Here is a 20,595-nt window from a genome sequence, read left to right on the forward strand (position 1 = left end):
AAGCTATCTACAAATAAAAAGATTGTTGTTGCTTCTGTTGTTGTTGCAGATTTCCAGGAATGAAACTGGCCTAATATTAGGAAAATAACATTAATGCTTGGAAGGCACGGTGACAAAAGCATATTCCTAATTTTAGGCCACCCAGTAGCCTAGCATGACTATATCTAATCAGCAGTCCTTGTACATATAACAAGGGTATGTAAAAAAAATCAGTAAATTAGAAAGAAATCTTTATAGAATGAAGTCTGAAAAATGCTTGGCACTAAAAGGAAAGTCTATACCATCGGGAAATACATTGGGATTGCAGGTATGGTGCTCCACAGCACCACAACCTCCCTTCCTGTGACCCAGCGGTAGTACCTGAACGAGTGGGGACTCCATGCTCTACAAAGGTATTCGTCATTAGAACATTCCTATTTCAAGCATCACAGGGGTTATTTGAAATTATTCCTTACAAGACTGGGGATGTAACGTGGGTCTTCATTTCTGCCTCTTGGAACATTACTTGTGTACCATCAAGCAATTTTTGGCACAAGATTGAGTTCTAACATAAAATATATTCACAAACTTGTTTATTGATGGGTTTGTACATATCCGGCATAAGTAGATAGCATCTCTAAGGGCAGAAAAAGCCATCCTATGTAGGGACTTTCCGAAATTAAAAATTCCAATAGCTAGTTTAGTACCTAAGAATAATGTAGAAATACTTGACCAAAGAGATGCTAGAATTAGAAATAATATGACAATATTAATGAAAGCTCAATGGAAGATCTATAAGGATGATGTACTAGCCTTCTCCACTGGCTACAAGTATTAAGATTAATAACTATACTGGAATAACTCATTTATTATTATGCAGTAAAAATAGACTTCTCTCATAGTCACCCAGCACCCAGAATATAGTTGCAATAATCAAAAGATTTTGTGGTAACTAGAGCAGTAGCTCCTTCTTCTGTAGCTGGTAATGGAAACGAAGTTTCACAGCCAGTCTGAGGTTTTACCAAGCCACAGTCACTGCAAGTGCATTCTTCCACTGAATACATTAATGTTTCACTTTGAAGTGAGTGTCTAATGCCTTCTGTATCCACACTGCTTTCAGTATTAGCCCTGAGAATATTATTCAGCTCCACAGAAGAGTCTGTAAATATACAGAAGTTGATTTAGTACATATATCATGCTATACCAGACATACAGTTCTTAAAGATCCAAATTTCATTATGTTCCAGCTATGTTCCTAACCTTAGTGAAAGTTTTAAGATCTAGTGAAAGTTTTAAGATGTAGTTATATATGATAATCTTTTGTTCTATGACAATATACCCCCTATACTTCAGGATAAGCATTTAAGTAATCTAACACATGTTTTCTAATCAGTTTTTATTTATTGGTTGAACACTCCACAAATACTAGTATTTGTAAAATGTAAAAAGAAGTTAATTTTTTTCACCTTCCCAAAATATACCACATACACTCCTCACAGGCTAGAATATTAAGTAAAATTATTTAATGTCTTATAAGATAGAAAGCTAATATTGAATGTGTATCCTCTACCTGGGGAGAATTCCTTTTGCATTCACTAAGAGGATGAAACCCTTATAAAGATCTTTTGCTATTGAGAGTTCATAAATTATTTCTCAAACACCAGCAAGTAAGCCAGGTATGAATATGCAACAAAACAATCCTGACATGATCCAGAACCAATGAAAAGAGATTGCTGCTTTTACAAGTTATCATCTGGATATTTTATTGCCTAATAACTTCATTGAGGCTATTTGAGGAATACAAAACAATCCAACAAAGACAGTTATCAGAATCTGGAATATAAATTATATGCAAAATTTACACATGGTAAGAGTAGCTAAAATGTACAATGATCTAAAATTATTTGATAAAGAATCTTATTTATTCACCTGTGTTTTTCAGTTTTTCTTTTAGTTGCTTGAGGTGCTTCCATTTAAACAAGACCATTAAGGTGAACAGAGTGAGCATTAAAATTACTCCTAAGCCCAAACAAATCCAAAGAACTCCACTTGAATCAGTACCTTATGAAATAAAAAAGATGCATTAATTTAGTTGTAAACAATAACCAATGAACAGTAAACATGTCCAACACATAAAACTTCTTCTATGCCAGAGGAGCAATTTCTATTTCTACTGAGTGACAGCTCAAGTAAAGCCTGAGACCTTTAAAAATGTACTCTTCTTAACACACATACAGGACACACTGCATACATCTTTAATATTTTTGAGCCCATGTATTATTCTGATAATCTCTTTCCAGGTTTTAGATTTCTTTATGTTTTTATGTTTACAATTCTATGTAAAATACAACATGAAAATGCCCAGCGTAGCCACAAAGTATTGCAGAATTACTTACTCTTATCACAGTAGTTTTCACACGAAGGCGGCGGTGTACTAGAACATCGAAGATGACAAGGCTTACAAGAGAGCAGCAAATTATCAAAGTATTCATTTTTGGGGCAGTGTGCCATCAGGGTCAGTAATTATGGAACTGGAAAGCCACAGAAATTGTAAAAGAGTGAGAATCATCTACAAAGGGCTTTTCAGTTCTCAGTTGTAGCAAATCTAAGAACAGCTAGCAATAATAGTCAGACTTTGATCACAGGTCCACTACATAGTATCATGTTAAATAAAAAGGATTTAACTTCGAGGCCCCCAAGGAATTACTGTTCCTTTTTTGGCAATTCACAATTGTAGAAAAACTGAACAGCTGCACCAAGATAATTTTCAATGTAAATTTTTTCTGAAACAGAAAATGGTTATTTATAGAAGACATTTCTTGAACAGGTGCTAAACATTACAAACTGTAGAAAAGCAAGAAGATCTCCAAAAAGGAGTTCATAATAATTGTTCTTGTCTTCAGAATTTTGTGGGTTTTTTCATGGTGATGGGCTGCAGTAATTATGTTTTCCTGTAAGATGCAAACTATGCAATGCTTTTCGTTCTTTTTGTCCCAGTCCAAGAAGCGTAAGATATAAAAAATAGAGGCAGGAGGGATAGCAGTAAGAAGATACGACCAGTTCGGTTTCTAGGTTTGCTGCTGACTCATTCTGCAACTGCAGACAACTTCCTTCATACCTGTTTCCCTGGATGGACAATAATATTTAGAACACATAGATGATGAAAGAATTACTTTTTGTAAATTAATGGTTTTCTGATTTTAAATGAGATACTGTTAAAGTACAAGTTCAACAATTACTTTATAATTGTGTTGTACAAAATACATCTAAGACCTTCAGTTACAACAAAAAGACAAAATGCAGAGATTCAGTCACTGGGATATCGCTCCTCAATTCCAAATCAGCCTCATTTATCTAGTCTATTAGGTTTTGGTCGGCTTTTTTGCTTGGTTCATTTTTGGGGTTTTAGTTGGGTTTTTTGCTTATAACCATAGTTACATGAGAAATTTAATAAGATTACATTCTAATCATGAAAGAAGAGCTATACAAATATTTTACAGTTCTGATTCAAAACATTATCTGCATTTTTTTCCCTTATTTTTTATAATGCAGACCCATCACTGTACTAACACTGCGGTACCCAGCATGGAAAAATGGGTGGGCCCTGGAGTTCATTCTTGTGGTAGAGTGTGTACGACACCTCCTTGCCAGCCAGGCGATGGGGCACACGGCGCGTGCATAGATTTGTCTGTGTATGTGCAGTGAGCGTCACATTTCTGAAAATGCATTTGGTCTTCTCCCAGGAAAAAAAAAAGCTTCGATAACAGACTGCCACAATGAAAACAATTTACACAGCTTACTTGTATCTTGCCTTTTTAATCTAATAGAATTTATTTTAAATACAAAGTTAACCAGTGATATCTGGCAAGCTGCAATAACTGCCTCTATCCAGCATCGCTGCCACAGATAGATTAGAATGACAGGCTTATTCACAGTTAAATTTCTCCTTGACATAATTAAGTTAATTGCCTTTTTGACTACAGAAAGAGAAAAATATTGTATAAGGAATTGTAATTTCATACTGCATTACTATGTATGAGACTTATTTTCCCATGAAATGCACCATGTGGGAATACACAAACTGGTTTTGGTGGAATGGTCTAACAAAGCAATCTGTATTCTAGTTTCTCGCAGATGGAACTGCTTATTGTGGCTTCTGCACTTGTTTCTATAGGCCAGGTGCACAGCTGTAGGCTTTCTATTACAGGCTTTTCTCCCTATTCAAGAGTAGTGAATAAACAGGAATTGACAAAATCCAATTTAGGTGTGACGAAAGAAAATATGGATACAGACCATGGGTGATGCCAAAAATTTCACCAGGAAGTCAGTGCTGATACTGAAGTCATAAAATTGGTTCTGACTTGCTTCATACATTCACACTCTAGGGGAAGAAACCTAAGTTATCGCTAGAATATCGTTCCTGTTTCAGATGAAGCACCATTTGGTAGCTTGCGCATAGATGCTGTTTAACCTTTCCAATCATGGGGAGGACAGTCACATTCTCAGCTGTGATCTGAAGAAGACAGACATTCATGAAAGCATCTTCATGGTATCCACAGGTACAATAAGTGAATTTCAGGACAGACAAGCTGGGTCAAATGCTGTAATCTTTAATCAGTGTAATTCTATTGACTTCAGTGAAATGCTCTCTAATTTTACTTAAATACAATATTTTCCTGTGAGGCAACTTCCCATTGTTCTTGCATTTTTATATTCATATCTATAACTTGTACTAAGACCCCTTAGTAGTTTAGAAAGGAACCAGCTGACTAATTCTGTAATTGTTTTCTGCAGCTGGTTCCAACACAATGCATCTGCAGGACAGGTACAGTCTTTACTGTAGTAAAATTCCTTATGAAAACAACAGCTCTCAAATTCCAAAACTTTCAAACTGTATCACAGCTGCTGAATGCTTCTAACATTATTTTAGCAGTCTAGGGAAATCACGTGTGCACTGTAACAGATGAATGAACCAGTTCCTTAATCAGTTTCACACTTTTTCTCCAGTTGTACCAGGGGTGTGGGGGAAGATTGTCTTTGTTTCAGCTGCTTTCATTACAGTTTTCTTGCCTCATTTTTTTATGTACAATAATGACACTTTTTTTTCTTTGGACTTTTGATTGAATTGTGTAGGTATATTTATTTTGAACACAGGTTTATAGGATTTTGGTATTAATTCACAGCTTCACAAAGAAGTTCAGATTGACGGTGGTGAGTATTTTTGCTGGGAGATAGCAAAACGCTGTTGTTAAATAGCATGTAGAAATCCCAGGTAGGCAACACAGAAAATACTAAGCTTGAACAATGATAATTGATAAACTGCTTAAAGTTCAGTGTTGTTACCATGAAGAAAGAAACCTTGAAATGCTTGCTAACGATAGGTTCTGTTAAACAGAACACCTTCATGTGCCACTTCAGGTCTTCTTCAGAATTTTTCTTAATGGAAGAGGGATTCTATTGAGATGTGTCTGTGACTTCTCCCATATGCACCCACATTGTGTATCACTAACCAAAGAATAAAAAAGAAAGCTTAGCACTCCAGAAGTCAATGCATGTAGTTCCCTTACTGTTTTCAAAAAAAAACAGGCCTAAACCAAAAATGCACACAGGTACTTAAAAGGTATCTTCAAAAGGTATCAGCTGAAGGAGGTAGCTTTCTTTGGAAAACATTAAGTCTAACTTTCCTGCCTACCTGCATGGGTAATATTTATCTACTTCACAGGAAGAGTACAAAGTAATTTTATTAAATTTCACTAAGTGCTTTCAATGAAAATTATTAAACCCATGCAACGTATGAGTTCATAGAATCACAGAATACCAGGTTGGCAGGGACCTCAAGGATCATCTGGTCCAGCCTCTCTCAGCAAAAGCACGGTCTAGACAAGATGGCCCAGCACCCTGTCCAGCCGAATCTTAAAAGTGTCCAGTGCTGGGGAATCCACCACTTCCCTGGGGAGATTATTCCAACGGCTGATTGTTCGCATTGTGAAAAATTTAACTCGTGTCCAATCGGAATCTCCCCAGGAGTAATTTGTACCCATTACCTCTTGCCTTTTCCATGTGACTCCTTCTAAAAAGGGAGTCTCCATCTTCTTTATAGCCACTCTAAATATTAGAACATGGTGATAAGGTCTCCCCTAAGCCTTCTTTTCTCAAGGTTGAACAAACCCAGCTCTCTCAGCCTTTCCTCCTGTGGCAGGCTTCCCAGTCCTTTCATCATCTTGGTGGCCCTTCTCTGGACCCCCTCCAGCCTGTCCACAGCTTTTTTGTACAGCGGGGACCAAAACTGTACACAGTATTCCAGGTGTGGCCTGACAAGCACCGAGTGGAGTGGGATAATGGCTTCTTTGTCTCTGCTGGTGATGCCCTTGTTGATGCAACCCAGCATCCCGTTGGCTTTCTTCGCCGCAGCAGCACACTGTTCACTCATATAGAACTTGTTGTCCTCCAGAACCCCCAGGTCCCTCTCCACAGAGCTGACCCCAGCCAGGTAGATCCCAGCCTGTGCTGTACTCCTGGATTATATTTTCCCAGGTGCAAGACCTTACATTTGTCTTTGTTGAATTTTGTTATGCACTCCTGCTCTACTTATTACTGTAATGTATCCTACAACTGATACGTATTTGATATGATATGGTACTATTCACAAGAACTGTGAAGAATGGGCTTAAAGAGAGAAATGTTGATCTAAAAGCAACAACAGAAATAATAAGATATGTCTAGAATGGGTATACACACTGCTTATAACATTGCTTCTCTATGCCCACCGTTGCTATACCCAAATATGATTTCTAAATTCCAGGGAAAATGTACTGAAGTCCCCAAGACAACAACCATTTAAATTAGCGCTCAGCAGTAAGGATACTTTCTCTTGTGCAGTTGATGCAGATGTGACTTCATCCCTGAAACTTAGAAATTTCACTTCTAAAATATAAAGTGACACCCTTAAAGAATCTTCTGGAAAGATGACCAGTTTTATAGCTCAGATTCTTCTGAGGTTCAACAGGAGGTCTGAAATCAAACTTCAGGCTTCTGTGCTCTACTAAAGCGAAGAAAAATACATCATTGATAATCCACAGGTAAGATACATTCCAAAAGATACTATTATGCAACAGATGTGATGAATCTTTCCTAGAAAACCAGATGGCTCTCAAAACACCACTCAAGAATTTTTCAAACAACTGTCTTAAATAACTCACATAAGTCTAAGGTAGCCTGGACTGGTCTGAATCTGTTTAGGATGGCCTCATGAAACAGAGAGTTATAAGTTCATGATGTGGACCTATGTTTTCCTTTCCAGATCACAGGATCTTTCTGGATGATCTGAAAAAAAAAAAAAAAAGGCAATACCATTTCAGTGAGGTGTAAGATACACATTCTATTTCTAAGTTTGAAACTCCTGTGATTAAATCAACATTGCTTTTCTCAAGCAGCTTAAGAAGCTAACAGTTGTGGAAAAGTAACTGAAGTCTTGATGTGTTCAGTAAAAAGAACGCATAGCTGCTGCTCTTACAGAGGGTGTCACTGCGAATACAAAGCAGTTCAGAGGAGTAGCGGAAGCAAGTAGACAATGGTAACTTTGTACAGTTTTACGTCCTCCAGGCAATGTACGTTCTTTCCCTTTCCATAACCCTCTGCACATGTTTTGACAGAGCAACACTGACAGTAGTTTGGAAGAAATTGCATAGACCAGATAATAATATTAAAAAAAACCCCACCAACCAAAAAAAACCCAAAAAAACCCAAAACAAAACCCAAACCCAACAGATTCTCAAGGCATACTGTAAACTCAGTGCTGTTATGTGGAACGTTTTTAAGATGATCTATTGATGCTACACAAGTAGCTTCACCTTGAGGCAGAGATGCTTCCCAGTAGATGTAATCCAAATATAGGACTTCTGGGAAAAATATTAAGAAAGAGGAGTGTAAGACTTGACATTGCTTTGTGAGACAACTAACAACGAAGGGAACTACAGGACATAACTCCTACTATAGGTAGCGTTATTAGAGTCTTCACAGCTACTTTACTTTTTGCTATTAAATTCTTTCCTCTGTTTTCCTAGTCCAGAAGAAGTGCATCTGGTTTTACTCGTGAACAATGGCTTCTCTTGCGTACGCAAAATACCTCTCTCTCCACAACAGCATGCTGCCCTTGTACATTAAGACTTCTGTATGATATGCAGAAGTGTTAATATTGTGATTCCTAAAATATTTTGTCACTCAAATGTAATGCGATATATTCTAAATCAGACTATTTTGGCACAAAGACGATTCATGTCTAATTAGTAAAACTGGTCTGTAGGTCACCAAAGATATGGTTAGATTACATACAGTTAAGCTGATTAAATGCCTTGGTGTTAGCGAAAGGAATAGTCCTGCTCTTCACTCTACAGTATTCTGAAGCACAAGGAAGGGCTCTAGGGCTTACCTGACCACAGGGCAAGCAGCTTTGATTTGTTAATCCAGTCAGTTCATAGAGTTTTACTCCCTAAGGCCTGGAAAAAAGGCCAGAAACAGAACAGAAAAAAAGATAAAACAGCTGACTACCTATTGGGGATGTGAAACTAAGTCCACCACAGAAGTACAAATTTGGCAAACTAATGTGCCAATGTCTTCATTTAAAAAAACTCCTGTCAAACTCTAAGTACAGTAGAAATTAATTCATGTGTAATTATTTGATATTGTGTATATAGGATCATAAGATACTGTGGCAGATATGCTTATACTCTCTATAACCAGTTGGCCAGAAAGAATTTTCTTATGTGGCTAGTTAGAGTTCAAACACATTTATCATAAGACACAGAAGTAAATACAAAGACGACTCACCTTTTCAATCAAACTCTAGGAAACCCCCCTCAAGTAAAAGGCTAAATACAGCTCATTTCATCAGAGCTCTGGAGAATACTGCTGTCTCTTACAGCGATAATTTTCCTCCCATGGTTGGACTACTATTTCCCAAAGCTTACAGTCTTTAAAGGTAAATGAATTTTTTTGATAGATGTGCCCCAAAACACAAATCCTTGATTACTAAGCAATACTTTTTCATACATAGGAAACTGGGGAGCAATGATAGTAAAGGGTCTCTAATGTGTCATTCATATAAACAACCACTATACAGTCTTTTGTCCTTAGCTATATATAGTTTTACTGATGTATGTAATGACAAAACAGAGGTGACAAATGATAGAAAACCTATGAGGAATTCCAGTTCTCATGGCCTGTTGCCTTTGTTTTCTGCACATCCTAACATTCAAAAGTCCTACTTCTCAAGGCTCTGAAAGCAAGCATGTAATCAGAAGATCTTGCTACACATCTAAAACACACATTATTTCTAAAATCTATGTCCTGTGGTTCACCTGCTGTTTTCACTGACTACATAAGATTCCCCAGAACTTCTGAAGACAAGTATCGATAGAGCAGTTTTGAAATCACATTTGGGGGGACCATTTCTTATCTCCCCATGCCTCTAAAAAGCATGCTACAAATATTTATTCTCAAAGCAGAAATTAATCCAACATAACTGTTTCTCAATTCAGTAAAACACTGTGTTGTTCGCTCTCAAAAACAAGTGTCAAACTGTGCCAGAAAAAGCTAACTCATTCAACAGAGGATTATTTGGTGCAGTGCACAGAAGATGTATTTGATAGTTATTGTGTAGATGGGTAATGGCACTTCAATAAAACAGATTTGGGGAAATGACATGCTACAGGAGTAAGAAAGACCTGTTCTATCCTAACAAGGTTCTTGTGCAACCTTCATTTTTGAGTAATTTTGATAGAAGGAAGTTAATATTAAAAAAAAAAAAACAACAACAAAACCCAAAACTTTAAGCACTTTGTTGGGAGAAGTGCATTACACCAACTGGCTTTAATATGACAGATGTAATACCTGAATTCAGAAGCTGTTTATAAAGTAGAATATTGGATTCAGCCAACCAAAGAAACAAAAACCAGAAGCATTAAGAATAAATTCATTAAGTGACATTAAGATAAGGATATTGTTACTTGGAAACTGCAGTTACATTATGTTAATAATTTATCCACTGTCTTATATAATACACATTAAATCCTCCAAGCGGCACACTATTTTGTTATATGTAGACTGCGCACACACAAAAAAAAAATGTCTGAGATGACTGGATACTGACGGTTCTCCTACAATGGTATTTACTTTCAGGGAATAGTAAATATATAGCTTATTTACCAGTGAAATTACATTTCAGCTTTTTTTCCAGTTACGGGATTTACAGGGCTTGCATTGCCTCTCCATATAGAATTACCTGTTGATACTAATAAATGCTTTCTCCTTGTCACTAGATTTTGCTGCAAAAGGATGACAGAAATTAGTAGAGTTGTACAAAATAAGAAAGGATTTATCAAATATAATAATTGGCCATTTAACTGTAAATCTACAAAGTGTTGCCAAGGAGGTATTTCTGCAGTTATATTACTGTAACTTAAGTTCAAAAACTCCCCAAGATATCCTCTAAGAATAATATAATAAGCTGGCCTGCAGGAGTTGACATCATTATGGACAGTAATGGGAAATAAATTTAAGAAGAAAAGTGTCAACTGCGGAAACAACAGAAAAAAAGAAAAGGAAAAACAATTCTCAGATTTGCTTCTAAAATGTTTCAGTCTGACTCAAGAGTGACACCCAGGGACAATTTATAAAGACCAGTATGAAATATACTCCTTTGCTCTCCTGATGTGATTATCGACCACTGACAACCCCTCTCTGAACTTCAAATCTACATCTGGAAGCAGTAAAACATCTCTTTGTTGTTTAGAGGAATAATTTTAGCGTACTGTCAATTCTACTAGGGTATCAAACTACTGAACAGGATTTCAAGAAATCGAATAATTTTTACTGGTGAAGGGAGTACAGGTAGGTAACAGCACAGCACAGACCAGGAGGTAGTATTTTGGAGCCTTACACACACACACACACACACACACTTTAGATTTACAACCTTCTGTCATGTGAGCAGAAGACCTAAAGTGACATGCCGCTTCGGCAGAGTATGGGCATACCAAGCACTGAGCATCCAGCCAGAGCATTGCCTGTCGTGAACCCAAATTTGACTGTTGGTGTCCTTAAACATCCGGAGAAGGTCAAGGCTTCCAGAAATCCTTGTCACTGCTCATTTTTGACGTGCGTTAAATTGGTATTACTTATGTGACAGAAATTAGTCACCTGAAAAAGGTAAGGAGAATTTTATCTTTCACTATTTAATTTGAAAAAAAGCTATTGTGAGTTTCAACACTGAAATAATAAAACGAAAACTCTGAACGGAAAACCGAAGAAAGTTAATACTGTTATGTCAATAACTAAACATAAAGATTGAAATTAATCTCTCACAGAGCAGTAGCTTAAGGTCTATTTACCACACATAACTTCAGACAACACAGCTTTGTTCTGAGACTGCTTTGGGGTTTCTCCGTTCATGCTTGTGCCAGCTTTTTTTCCTGACTGTACTTCAGAAATTCTGCTGGCATAATTACATAGCACTTATCAAGAGAAAGAGGGTTTTCTGCTAGGACTATTACATTCCCTTCACAAACAACATCAGAAGAATTCCTTTGTCAGCCTAGTTGACTGTATAGTTGCTTCTAGATTGGTCGTTTTGTGCTGGCGCAGGTCTTCTGGGTAGCACACGTAATTTTTTTTTCCACTCACTACGGCAACTGACCTACACTGTCAAGTCTTACAGTACAGGCTTGGTCTGAGTCCTCTCCAATTCTCTAAAGCTATTTTACAGAAAAAATCCAAAGAAAAAAAGTCCCTTACGAATCACCTCACCACAACAATCCTAAAAATTTGTGAGATCAATGTACATATAAAAACCCCACTTTTTCTTCCCAAAAGTTACTGCACTTCAAGGAACAGCAGTCTTATAGATAGTTATCCGCTAAAAAAGTGTTAAAACTTTCCGAAACGGTTATTTTCAGAAATTCACATTTTGTTAAGTGTATGCTTTAACTGTATGGCTGGGAGGAGATAAGCTTATTCTAGGAATGGGGTACACACTGCTAATAAACAAAAGGAAGGGGTTATTAAAGGATTCATCGTGTTCGTTAACTTTTACAAGCTGCACAGAACAATGCTCTTTTCAGACACAATATTGTTTAATGTCATTTGGGCACAGTGCAAAATCACGAACAATGTGGATTTTGCCTGTTTGGTTCAGCACATTTTAATTAGACCACTGCTTCGGAAAGCGTGATGTTGCTGTTGCTACATCTGGTATTTCCAAAAAAGATTAAAGAACAAAACAACTGAAGAGAAAAACGTTCCTTAAAAATAGTAATTAAAATAACAATAGTATAAACATTGTCAACTAAATCTCAGACAACTTCTATATCCCTTACTACGTTCAAAGTTTACTTAGCTAAGAACCAAGTTATGGAAAAGATTAAGTGCATAGCACAGAAAAGCAGTGTTAATAGACTAGAAACCCTTTGGGGAAAGAAGATACCCTTTCATTTGTCTGGCGTTCCACATGTGCCAGCATAGTTATGTAACTACTAGGAACAATGCATAAAACAATAATTGAGCAAGCAAGTTTGAAGTAAGCTAATACTTGCGTAGAATGCCAGTGACAGTAGTTTTTACAGAATGTAAACTTCATCTTTTTTCTTCATTTCTTAATGAAAGCACTTACCTTTTGTATTGCAAAAATAATCTCCCACATACTACTATTTTAGTGACTTTGCAGATGGACAAAACAAACTAAAACTAATCAATGGTATAATGCCAACAGGAGTAATGGAGTTACAACAAAAATAAACGTGCAGGAACACCTATGAATGACGTGAAGTGCTTGGCATACACTAAAGTCTAACAAGAATTTTTCTTGTGATAATTTTAACCAAATTCTTTAGCCATTCAGTGTTTGTGGACAAGTTTAGGTAACACACAATTACTTTATTTCAAATTCCCACGTACAGCATCACAATGCCAATAAGTGCTCTCTCTCAAGACAGGAAGGGAAATCGTAATTGGTTTAGCCATCGCTATTCCAGAATAATTCCCCATGCAAATTGCCTTCTCTGAAATAAAAATACTGGCACAGAATAATTCTGGAGTAATTAGTTCTATTCAGAAACAAGCTCACTATTTCATTCTCACAATTTCATAATGAAGTAATTATTTTCTGCAACAATGTTAACTAGCTATAGCAGAACAGCTTTAAAAATCCCATGACACAGTTATTCTTTCTTCATAACAATAATGCCATTTTGCTTTAGTCATTACCAAAACTAAAATCTTAAGGAATCTCTAATGGACAAAATACTCCCTCAACTGGAATTCTGGAGAATTAAGAAGGGGGGAAAAAAGCATGTGAAAATCCCACATGGAACTAGTTTTCTATTCCCACCTCCCTGGAGACAGCCAGCCAGCATGTAAAACTTTCCATAGGAAACTAAGTGTTATAAAACTCCCACCACATGTATGAGGCAGGAGATCTGGCCTAGAGATGTTATGGAGCCCAACAGTGGACGTAGCAGCTCTGAGCTTCTCCACGTCAGGGAGTCACTGCAACAAGAAAGGGTGTGAATAAACAGCATGTTACATACCCTGCATTAACACCCTGTATTGACATTTTCAGCGCTAAGTTCAACATTTTCATTATTGCGCAAAAACATTCTTTATTAACGCCGTCTAGAAAAATTATATGAGGTACAGCTGAATTCTGTTTGATAGTAGGGACTCACCTTGCGCATCTGTGTTAGACTGTAAGCCCCGCTTTAAATGCTAGCCACCTTTTCTGCATTTTTTTACCTCTATATCAAGCTACAAGACTGACAATTTGATGGTATCCAGAATTGCAGATTCTCTCTGTTACTTGCCTCCTGCTAGAACAATACTAGCTTACAGCCAGTGGAAGAACATCTCCTGTGGATCTGGCACTTAAAAGTTATCATTGTTGCTCTGTCAACTCAGCATCCCAGCCCCCGAGATTCTCAAATTTGTCTCAGGTCACAGGGAGAAAAAATATCCTCTGTTTCCATTTATTGCTTCCAGAGGATCTATGCACCTTGAGCTTGTAATATTTACTCTCCACATCCAACAGATTTATAGATTAAAAAAAATTTAACAAAGCAGAAGGTTAATTTTGTAATCAAAATGTTGCTAATCAAGATGAAAGCGTAAGAACAGTTGAACAGAGGTCTGGATTGTACTTAACAGGATTTATTTTCAGCTGCTTCAATATCTTAACTGCCATCATGCCTCCTCCCACCAATCCTACACCTGGCTTTCAGATCTCTAAAACCACGCAGTCTCTGTCTTTCTTCAAAATAGATTCCCTCCTGTCTCTAACCTTTCCAATCCTAACTCAGTCACTGTGTGCATCATTAAAGTGATCTCATCCTTCCCTTCCTTGGATGCGCGTTCTTTGCTCAGCACATTCCTTCCACATTAAGCAATCCTTCTGCTATTTACAACGTTTTCAACTGTCATAAGGTTTATAAACTATGCACAGATTCTTCACAATGTGCACATCTAAACCCCCACCTTTGTTTATATTGAGCTTTGATAGCAAAAAAACCCACATATAACGAACAGCTTTGGTAGCAAAACTACTTACCTAAACCACCCTCCCCCTACTATTTATCAGTCTGGAGGCTCATGGTATCAAAACCACAGAAGAAATTCTGTCTAAGGAGTAAGCTGCAATGTGCACTCAAAGAGAGGCACCTTGAACAAAGAACTAGCTAGCACCTAACTTACAGATTTTTCAAATCTGAACAACAGGCTAACTAAGCAATAGATCACACAGCTGAGAACTCTGAGCCTCCAATTAAAGTCACCTGAAAAAAGGGATGGCACTTGTGAAAAAGACGATCTTCCAGTCTTTATTTCTAGAGATATACAAGCAAGAGAAAGAAAGGTTGTGTATACATACAAAAGTGAGAAATACATAACTACCTTGGAAAATAATGAGGTGAGTATATGAAGTATTTGAGAGGTAAGGAGATGGACAGAGAGAATTATAAACTGGTATTTTGGTGTATGGATCTCTGTATTTCTTTTGCTATGTAAAGTAAAAACAATTAATTTTATGCCCTTGTTGAAGCTGCAGTATGTGCTTTAACTGCTCCAAAAGAAAGGCTTTAACTCTAGATTGGAGACCTCAAAAAGAAGAATCCAGCTCAAAAGTTCTCATCACCAACCCGCCATGAAATGTGTAAGAATTAAGTTGCTAAATTCCTTTGAGGATGCCCCTTTGAGAGCTTGGAGTAATTCTACAACTGGACTGTGGAAAAGAGCTTATGCTATGGTGCTACATTTGGAAAACCAAACAAGACTTTTATTTGAATCTCTTCCAATCAAATAGCTTAAAATACATCAATGTAAGACAACACAAATACAGCAATTACGTGAGTGTCCAGCAGAGGGAGAGTAATATGTCAGAAACAGCATTTGTTAAATAGCAGGGTTAGAAAAAATAAATCAGTGAAAAGACATTTCCAGGTCAAGATACCTTAGTTTGGATTATACATGGTCTTGTGCAAATATAAAAGCCTCTTCGTAATTCACTTATGCTTCCAGGAACACCAGCAAAGCTTAGGATAGACTTCGCTCTTGAAAAAGCCATCATGCTGAAATAGAGTGTGGTTTTTAATCTCTAGTTCTCGGCTACATCTCCACAGAATACCTGGAAGAGAATTTGCCAGAGTTTAAGAATATTAATTTGTAATCTCCTGGCACCTAATCAAACTTAAACTAGTTCAGTACTTTCAGTTCTGTGTCAGGCCACATTAATATTAATGAAAGGTATTTAGAAAAACTGTTACACAGTCTTCCTTCAAGAGAGAGATATCACTTGTACTTAGGTACAGCCTTAATTCATGTTTTCCACAAAAACTTTCTGGACTCCTTTAACTCCACCTGCTTCTTCTAAGTAATGCTACACTTAATTTCTAGAATGTCTTTTGAGATTGTCCCTTCACATAAGCCTCAGATAAAGAGCTATGCTTCTAGAATGGCACTTTCATAGCTGAGCACAGTTTCCTATATTTTTCTTCTAATAATTTACCTTGTAAGTCTTGTCTTTTCTTCCTCCTAGGTAAATAAGTTGTTCTTTTGGCTTTGTTTTTAAAGGCTCATTCTGACTTCAAAGCAATTCTAAATATCAGGCTACTCATTTAAGTGCATAACTAATGTGCGTATTTGAATACCTTTAAATTTCAGGGCATGGCTCACTCACAGTGCGTCAGTTGAATTTCAGCTTGCTGCCACACCAGAAAGGGAGGTCTTAGTCCTTTCCTGCTCCTCGCAATCTCAGCCAAATGCTTTCTTTTCCATTTTCCAGCAGCTCAGGAGCTTATCTGATCTTAAAGTAAACTGAGTCAATTCACTCATGACTCGGCACCCTAAGACTGCTGCTATTTTATGGAGTTTAATAAGGTTACCTGTTGGTGGTGAGCTGTTAACTGCTTGAAGCCGTTAACCTGTTTGAAGCCTTCTGGTGAAATCTATCTTTCTTTTCTGCTTCAGTTCACATAACTAAAACATTGGTATTTCATAGGTATATCTGCTAGGGTGTAAAGTGCTTGTGAGAACTTTGGGTGAAAGTTACTACTAAAGTACAGAATACTACTCCTAATATCATATGAATGAGGACCTCCATTTCACTACTGTAGGATTGACTTATCACAGGCTGCAAACTAGCGGTGAAGCTACCTCGAGACAGTTTAATATGTGAATCACTTGATCTCACGAAAAAAGAAGTCCTGTTCTCCATTCTTACTTTATACCAGCTCTGGCATTTGTCACATACCTCTTAAGAGCTGATTCATCTCATTAATCCAGGAGGAAAAAGAAACTGGATTGCTCTGTAGCTACATTTAATGAGATAGACTGACTCAGCAAAGGGTCTAACAAGAGCTAGAAGAACTGCGGCTGTTGGGGAGAGTTTCTCTGCACCCCAGGCCCCACGTGTTAACCCTGAGGTGGTCCAGCCTCTTCTTTCCCAAGCAGTGCTTCAATAATTTAAGTCAGTCATGATGTGATGATGGATTTATACGTGTGGTTCTCAGTAAGAAAAGCTTTTTAGTATTTATTAAATGAAGAGCTAGTATATTTATTCTAAACATTTTGGTGCAAAAGAGATTTAAACAAGAAAAGCTTTTATAATGCTTTATAACCTCGAGAGAACATGACCGTTTACATTCTAGTAGATATTTTGCCAGTAAAATTATCATGATTCCACTTAGGTTTTGTTTTGAGTACCAGCTGTTCGTAAGTGGAAAAACAAACTACTAGCCCTGTTAAAAACTTAGTGTTTGAGTTTACACAATTCCTGTGTGCGACACAGCCTGCAAAACAGGTTTGTACACTCTGAAGGACATCTGGCATCTTCTGAAATTCTGTGGACTAATTGTTTATATCCTAGCAAGTACCTAGGGAATAAGTACCTGTCAAGGAAGGAAGGAATGTTGGATAACACAAGTAATTCTTTTCCCCTGAAATCAGTGGTAATACACACTTCCATACCTCTGACCAAACACATATTTGGCCCCACTCTCTGCACACCAAAAAAAAAAAAAAAATTATCTCAACTCAGTACTTTGGGAGCTGGCAAAATGAAACTCCATTTCAAAAACCTTCAAGAAGCCTTTTTAAGGAATGCCGAAGTGTATGTAACAATTGCTGCCTACGTGTTCTGTGTGCTGGTAATCTTAAGTCTTAATTGCTCTGAAAATATAGTACCTGCCTCCAGTTAAGCCTTTCCTGACTTGTAGGCTGTGTCAAGGCTCAAACAAAAACCAAGCTTGCAATACAGCATTGCAGTCATTATAAACCTGAGCTATTAAATGCTCATAATGATGGTAAAGAGTGTACAATAACAAGCCTCTCTGTCAGCAGAATTCATGAAGCTTGGTTTCCACTGGAGCTTTATCTATTATTTAACAGCAGCAACCCATGAGCTCCTTTGTTCTAAATGGTGTCACCTTGTTTCCATATTAAATTAAATGTATCAGACTCCTACTGGTTAATAAATGTCACCTAACAAGCAAAGGTTAGTATTAAAAAAAAAAAAACCAAAAAACAAACAAACAAACAAACTCAAACAAACCTTTAGTAAGCGGAGAGTACTATATTGAGGTGTTCCTTATGATACTAGCTGCTTAGGAAACTTATTTCTTACTCCTATAGCTTTACTTCTAACTGCTTCCACCATTCCCCTAATAAAAAAGGATCATATCCTATTCCTGCTTCTATCCCAGCCCTCAGTGGGACTGCATATGACTTTTTTTTTTTTCTTTAAAAAAACAGAAACATGGTTGCCACACACAGCTGAGAAACTTATTGTAGTTCAACAAAATTCTAAATATTACAACATGTCCTAGTTTTGGCTGGGATAGACTTAATTTTCTTCCTAGTAGCTGGTATAGTGCTGTGGTTTGGGTTTAGGATGAGAAAAATGTTGATAACACACTGATGGTTTAGTTGTTGCTGAGCAGTGCTTACACTGTCAAGAACTTTTCAGCTCCTCATACTGCCCCGCCAGCGAGGAGGCTGGAGGTGCACAAGAAGCTGGGAGGGGACACAGCCAGGACAGCTGACTCAAACTGGCCAACGCGATAGTTCATACCATATGATGTCATGCTGAACAAAAAAAAAATGGGGGGGGGGGGGTGCAGCCGCTGCTCGGGAACTGGCTGGGCATTGGTCAGTGGGTGATGAGCAATTGCATTGTGCATCACTTGTTTTGTATATTCTTTTATTATTATTATTATTTGCCCTTCCTTTTCTGTCCTGTTAAATTCTCTTTATCTCAACCCACGAGTTTACCTTTTTTCCGATTCTCTGCCCCATCCCACTGGAGGGGAGTGAGTGAATGGCTGTGCGGTGTTTAGCTGCCTGCCGGGTTAAACCACAAGACAACAGTAACATAGGTGAGACTCTTCCTTAATTATACTCAACTTTGAACAATAGAAGCCACAGCAATGTGTGTCTGAAAACTGGAAAGGAACACCAGAGAATAACCAGAGACTGGCTTTCACAAGGTCTTCAGGCTTTAGGCTGTGCTTAGGGTAAGCTCTTAATGCGTGAAGGAAAGACTTCCACTTAGCAGAGGTGTATAGTCTTTCATTGCGAATGACATTTTTTTCTTTCAAAATTAATTATCTGTGGTGTTGGTGGGGATTTTTTTTTTTTACTTGTATAAGCGCTGCCCTGTAGACTACTGTTTTCCCTGAATATGATCAGTTGGAAGCACATTTTTCCATTAACACATGTGCATTACCTGCCCTGCAGAATTTTTTGCTTGTCAAGGGCGTACATGTTGCTGCTGGTGTGCAGCCAGGAACCATCTGGTTCTTGTGGCAGGATTATGTTACGTAAATGCCGCTTCAGGAGAGTTTGTGTAGTTCTCCAACCAAAACAGCACCGGATTTTGTACTGAATGGAGATCTTTACATTTTAGTTCTAAGCCTGTCTGCTTTCAAAACAACTCCATAACCTGCCCTACAGTGTTCTACTATAAATAATGCTGCAGATGACTCAGTCCTCGCATGTGAGCACTCCAAGAAACTCCCTTCTCCCAAGTACTCGATTCGCCTAGTTAAGAACATTTATGCTGAACCTCCCAAGATGAAATGCTGCCACAGCCATGTGCAGCCTACTAACCAAAACCTGCTTGTTTCCTCTCTGTTCCTCCCTGTCTCCTCCAAATACACTTAACTTCAAGCAATGTTTTTAGGGTTTGGTTTTTTGGCTTTTGTTTGTTTGTTTTTAATAAGTTCTAATAGTCTTACCAATCAAGGGCCTCAGTACTTGACAAGTCCTACTGAATTTGGCTTAACTGGATATTTTTTTAAATTATAATAACCAAGTCAAAGTGTGCTGTAGAATTGCCAAAATTGGAACTTTTAATGCATCCTGTCAGCTTACGGCTGGACACGTACGGAAGTGTTTGCTCTCACCTCGCGTGAGAGCATGTGTGCTCACAAATCTGTATTTGGGGGGTTTGCTGACCCAGCACAGGCGCTGTCACTGTATTGTCCCCCTGCACTAGGCTTTCTAGGACTCAGTAGGTGCAATTTTTCATAGATAAAAGCTAAAATGAGCACGTCTTCACCTGACTCCAGACGCTGAGTCCTTAAGGGAGGCTGGAAATCCAGCGAGGTGACCCCCCCCGCTGGCCCGCTCTCCTCAGGGCCCGCTCTCCTCAGGGCCCGCTCTCCTCAGGGCCCTCCGCGCACCCCGCGGAAGGGGCCGGCGCTCCGGCGGCGGGCGCAGGCGGCGGCTGGTAGCGCCCGGGACAGGCTCGTCTTCCCCCGGCGAGGCAGTGTCCCACACGGCTGCTCCCCGTCCCCTCATCCCACGCGAGGGTCGTTTCAGATGGGGACGGGCAGCAGCCGTCCGGCGAGCTGCCGCCTCGCAGCCTTTGCGAACTGCGTTTCCCAGAGAGCTGCGGGGCAAGACGCCGGCGTCGCCTGAGGGAGCGCTGGCGCCCGGCCTGCTGGGGCGGGTAGCTGTCGTCCCGCCTCAGGCGTTCGCGCCAACTACATGTCCCGTCCGCCCCCCCGAAACCGGAGGCGGAAGGGCGGGCGGGCGGGCGGGCGCAAAGGCTGACGGGAGTTGTAGTTCCTTAATACG

General features: G+C 38.5%; 1 protein-coding gene across 16 annotated transcripts; it reads right to left on the reverse strand.

Annotated features, from left to right (window-relative positions):
- Positions 1-555: 555 nt before the first annotated feature.
- On the reverse strand, positions 556-20,506 carry TNFRSF17 (TNF receptor superfamily member 17). 16 transcript variants are annotated; one of them, XM_087733582.1, is made up of 9 exons: positions 20,075-20,506; positions 15,470-15,643; positions 11,013-11,175; positions 8,408-8,474; positions 7,830-7,877; positions 7,179-7,302; positions 2,376-7,021; positions 1,909-2,040; positions 556-1,138 (listed from the first exon to the last, which is right to left on the reverse strand). In XM_087733582.1, exons 7-9 carry the CDS (start codon positions 2,488-2,490, stop codon positions 882-884), a joined length of 504 nt encoding a protein of 167 aa, XP_087589708.1. In that variant the 5' UTR covers positions 2,491-7,021; positions 7,179-7,302; positions 7,830-7,877; positions 8,408-8,474; positions 11,013-11,175; positions 15,470-15,643; positions 20,075-20,506; the 3' UTR covers positions 556-881. The 16 variants fall into 16 exon arrangements, with proteins under 16 accessions (XP_087589708.1, XP_087589721.1, XP_087589718.1 ...); XM_087733595.1 differs by lacking the exon at positions 7,830-7,877 and having other exon boundaries at positions 2,376-2,510; XM_087733592.1 differs by lacking the exon at positions 7,830-7,877 and having other exon boundaries at positions 2,376-3,105.
- Between the last annotated feature and the right edge of the window lie 89 nt (positions 20,507-20,595).

This window comes from Nipponia nippon, unplaced genomic scaffold (genome assembly GCF_047370975.1).
Source record: "Nipponia nippon isolate SJK-2023a ecotype South Korea unplaced genomic scaffold, ASM4737097v1 scaffold_5, whole genome shotgun sequence".
Taxonomy (NCBI): domain Eukaryota; kingdom Metazoa; phylum Chordata; class Aves; order Pelecaniformes; family Threskiornithidae; genus Nipponia; species Nipponia nippon.

Excerpts from the sequence above, each read along its gene's own strand:
- TNFRSF17 (XM_087733596.1), bottom strand. The coding sequence starts at position 2,490 with ATGGCACACTGCCCCAAAAATGAATACTTTGATAATTTGCTGCTCTCT. Across the intron at positions 2,041-2,375 it reads TGAAAACTACTGTGATAAGA|GTACTGATTCAAGTGGAGTT; the intron begins GTAAGTAATTCT and ends TTATTTCATAAG. Across the intron at positions 1,139-1,908 it reads AGAAAAACTGAAAAACACAG|ACTCTTCTGTGGAGCTGAAT; the intron begins GTGAATAAATAA and ends GTATATTTACAG.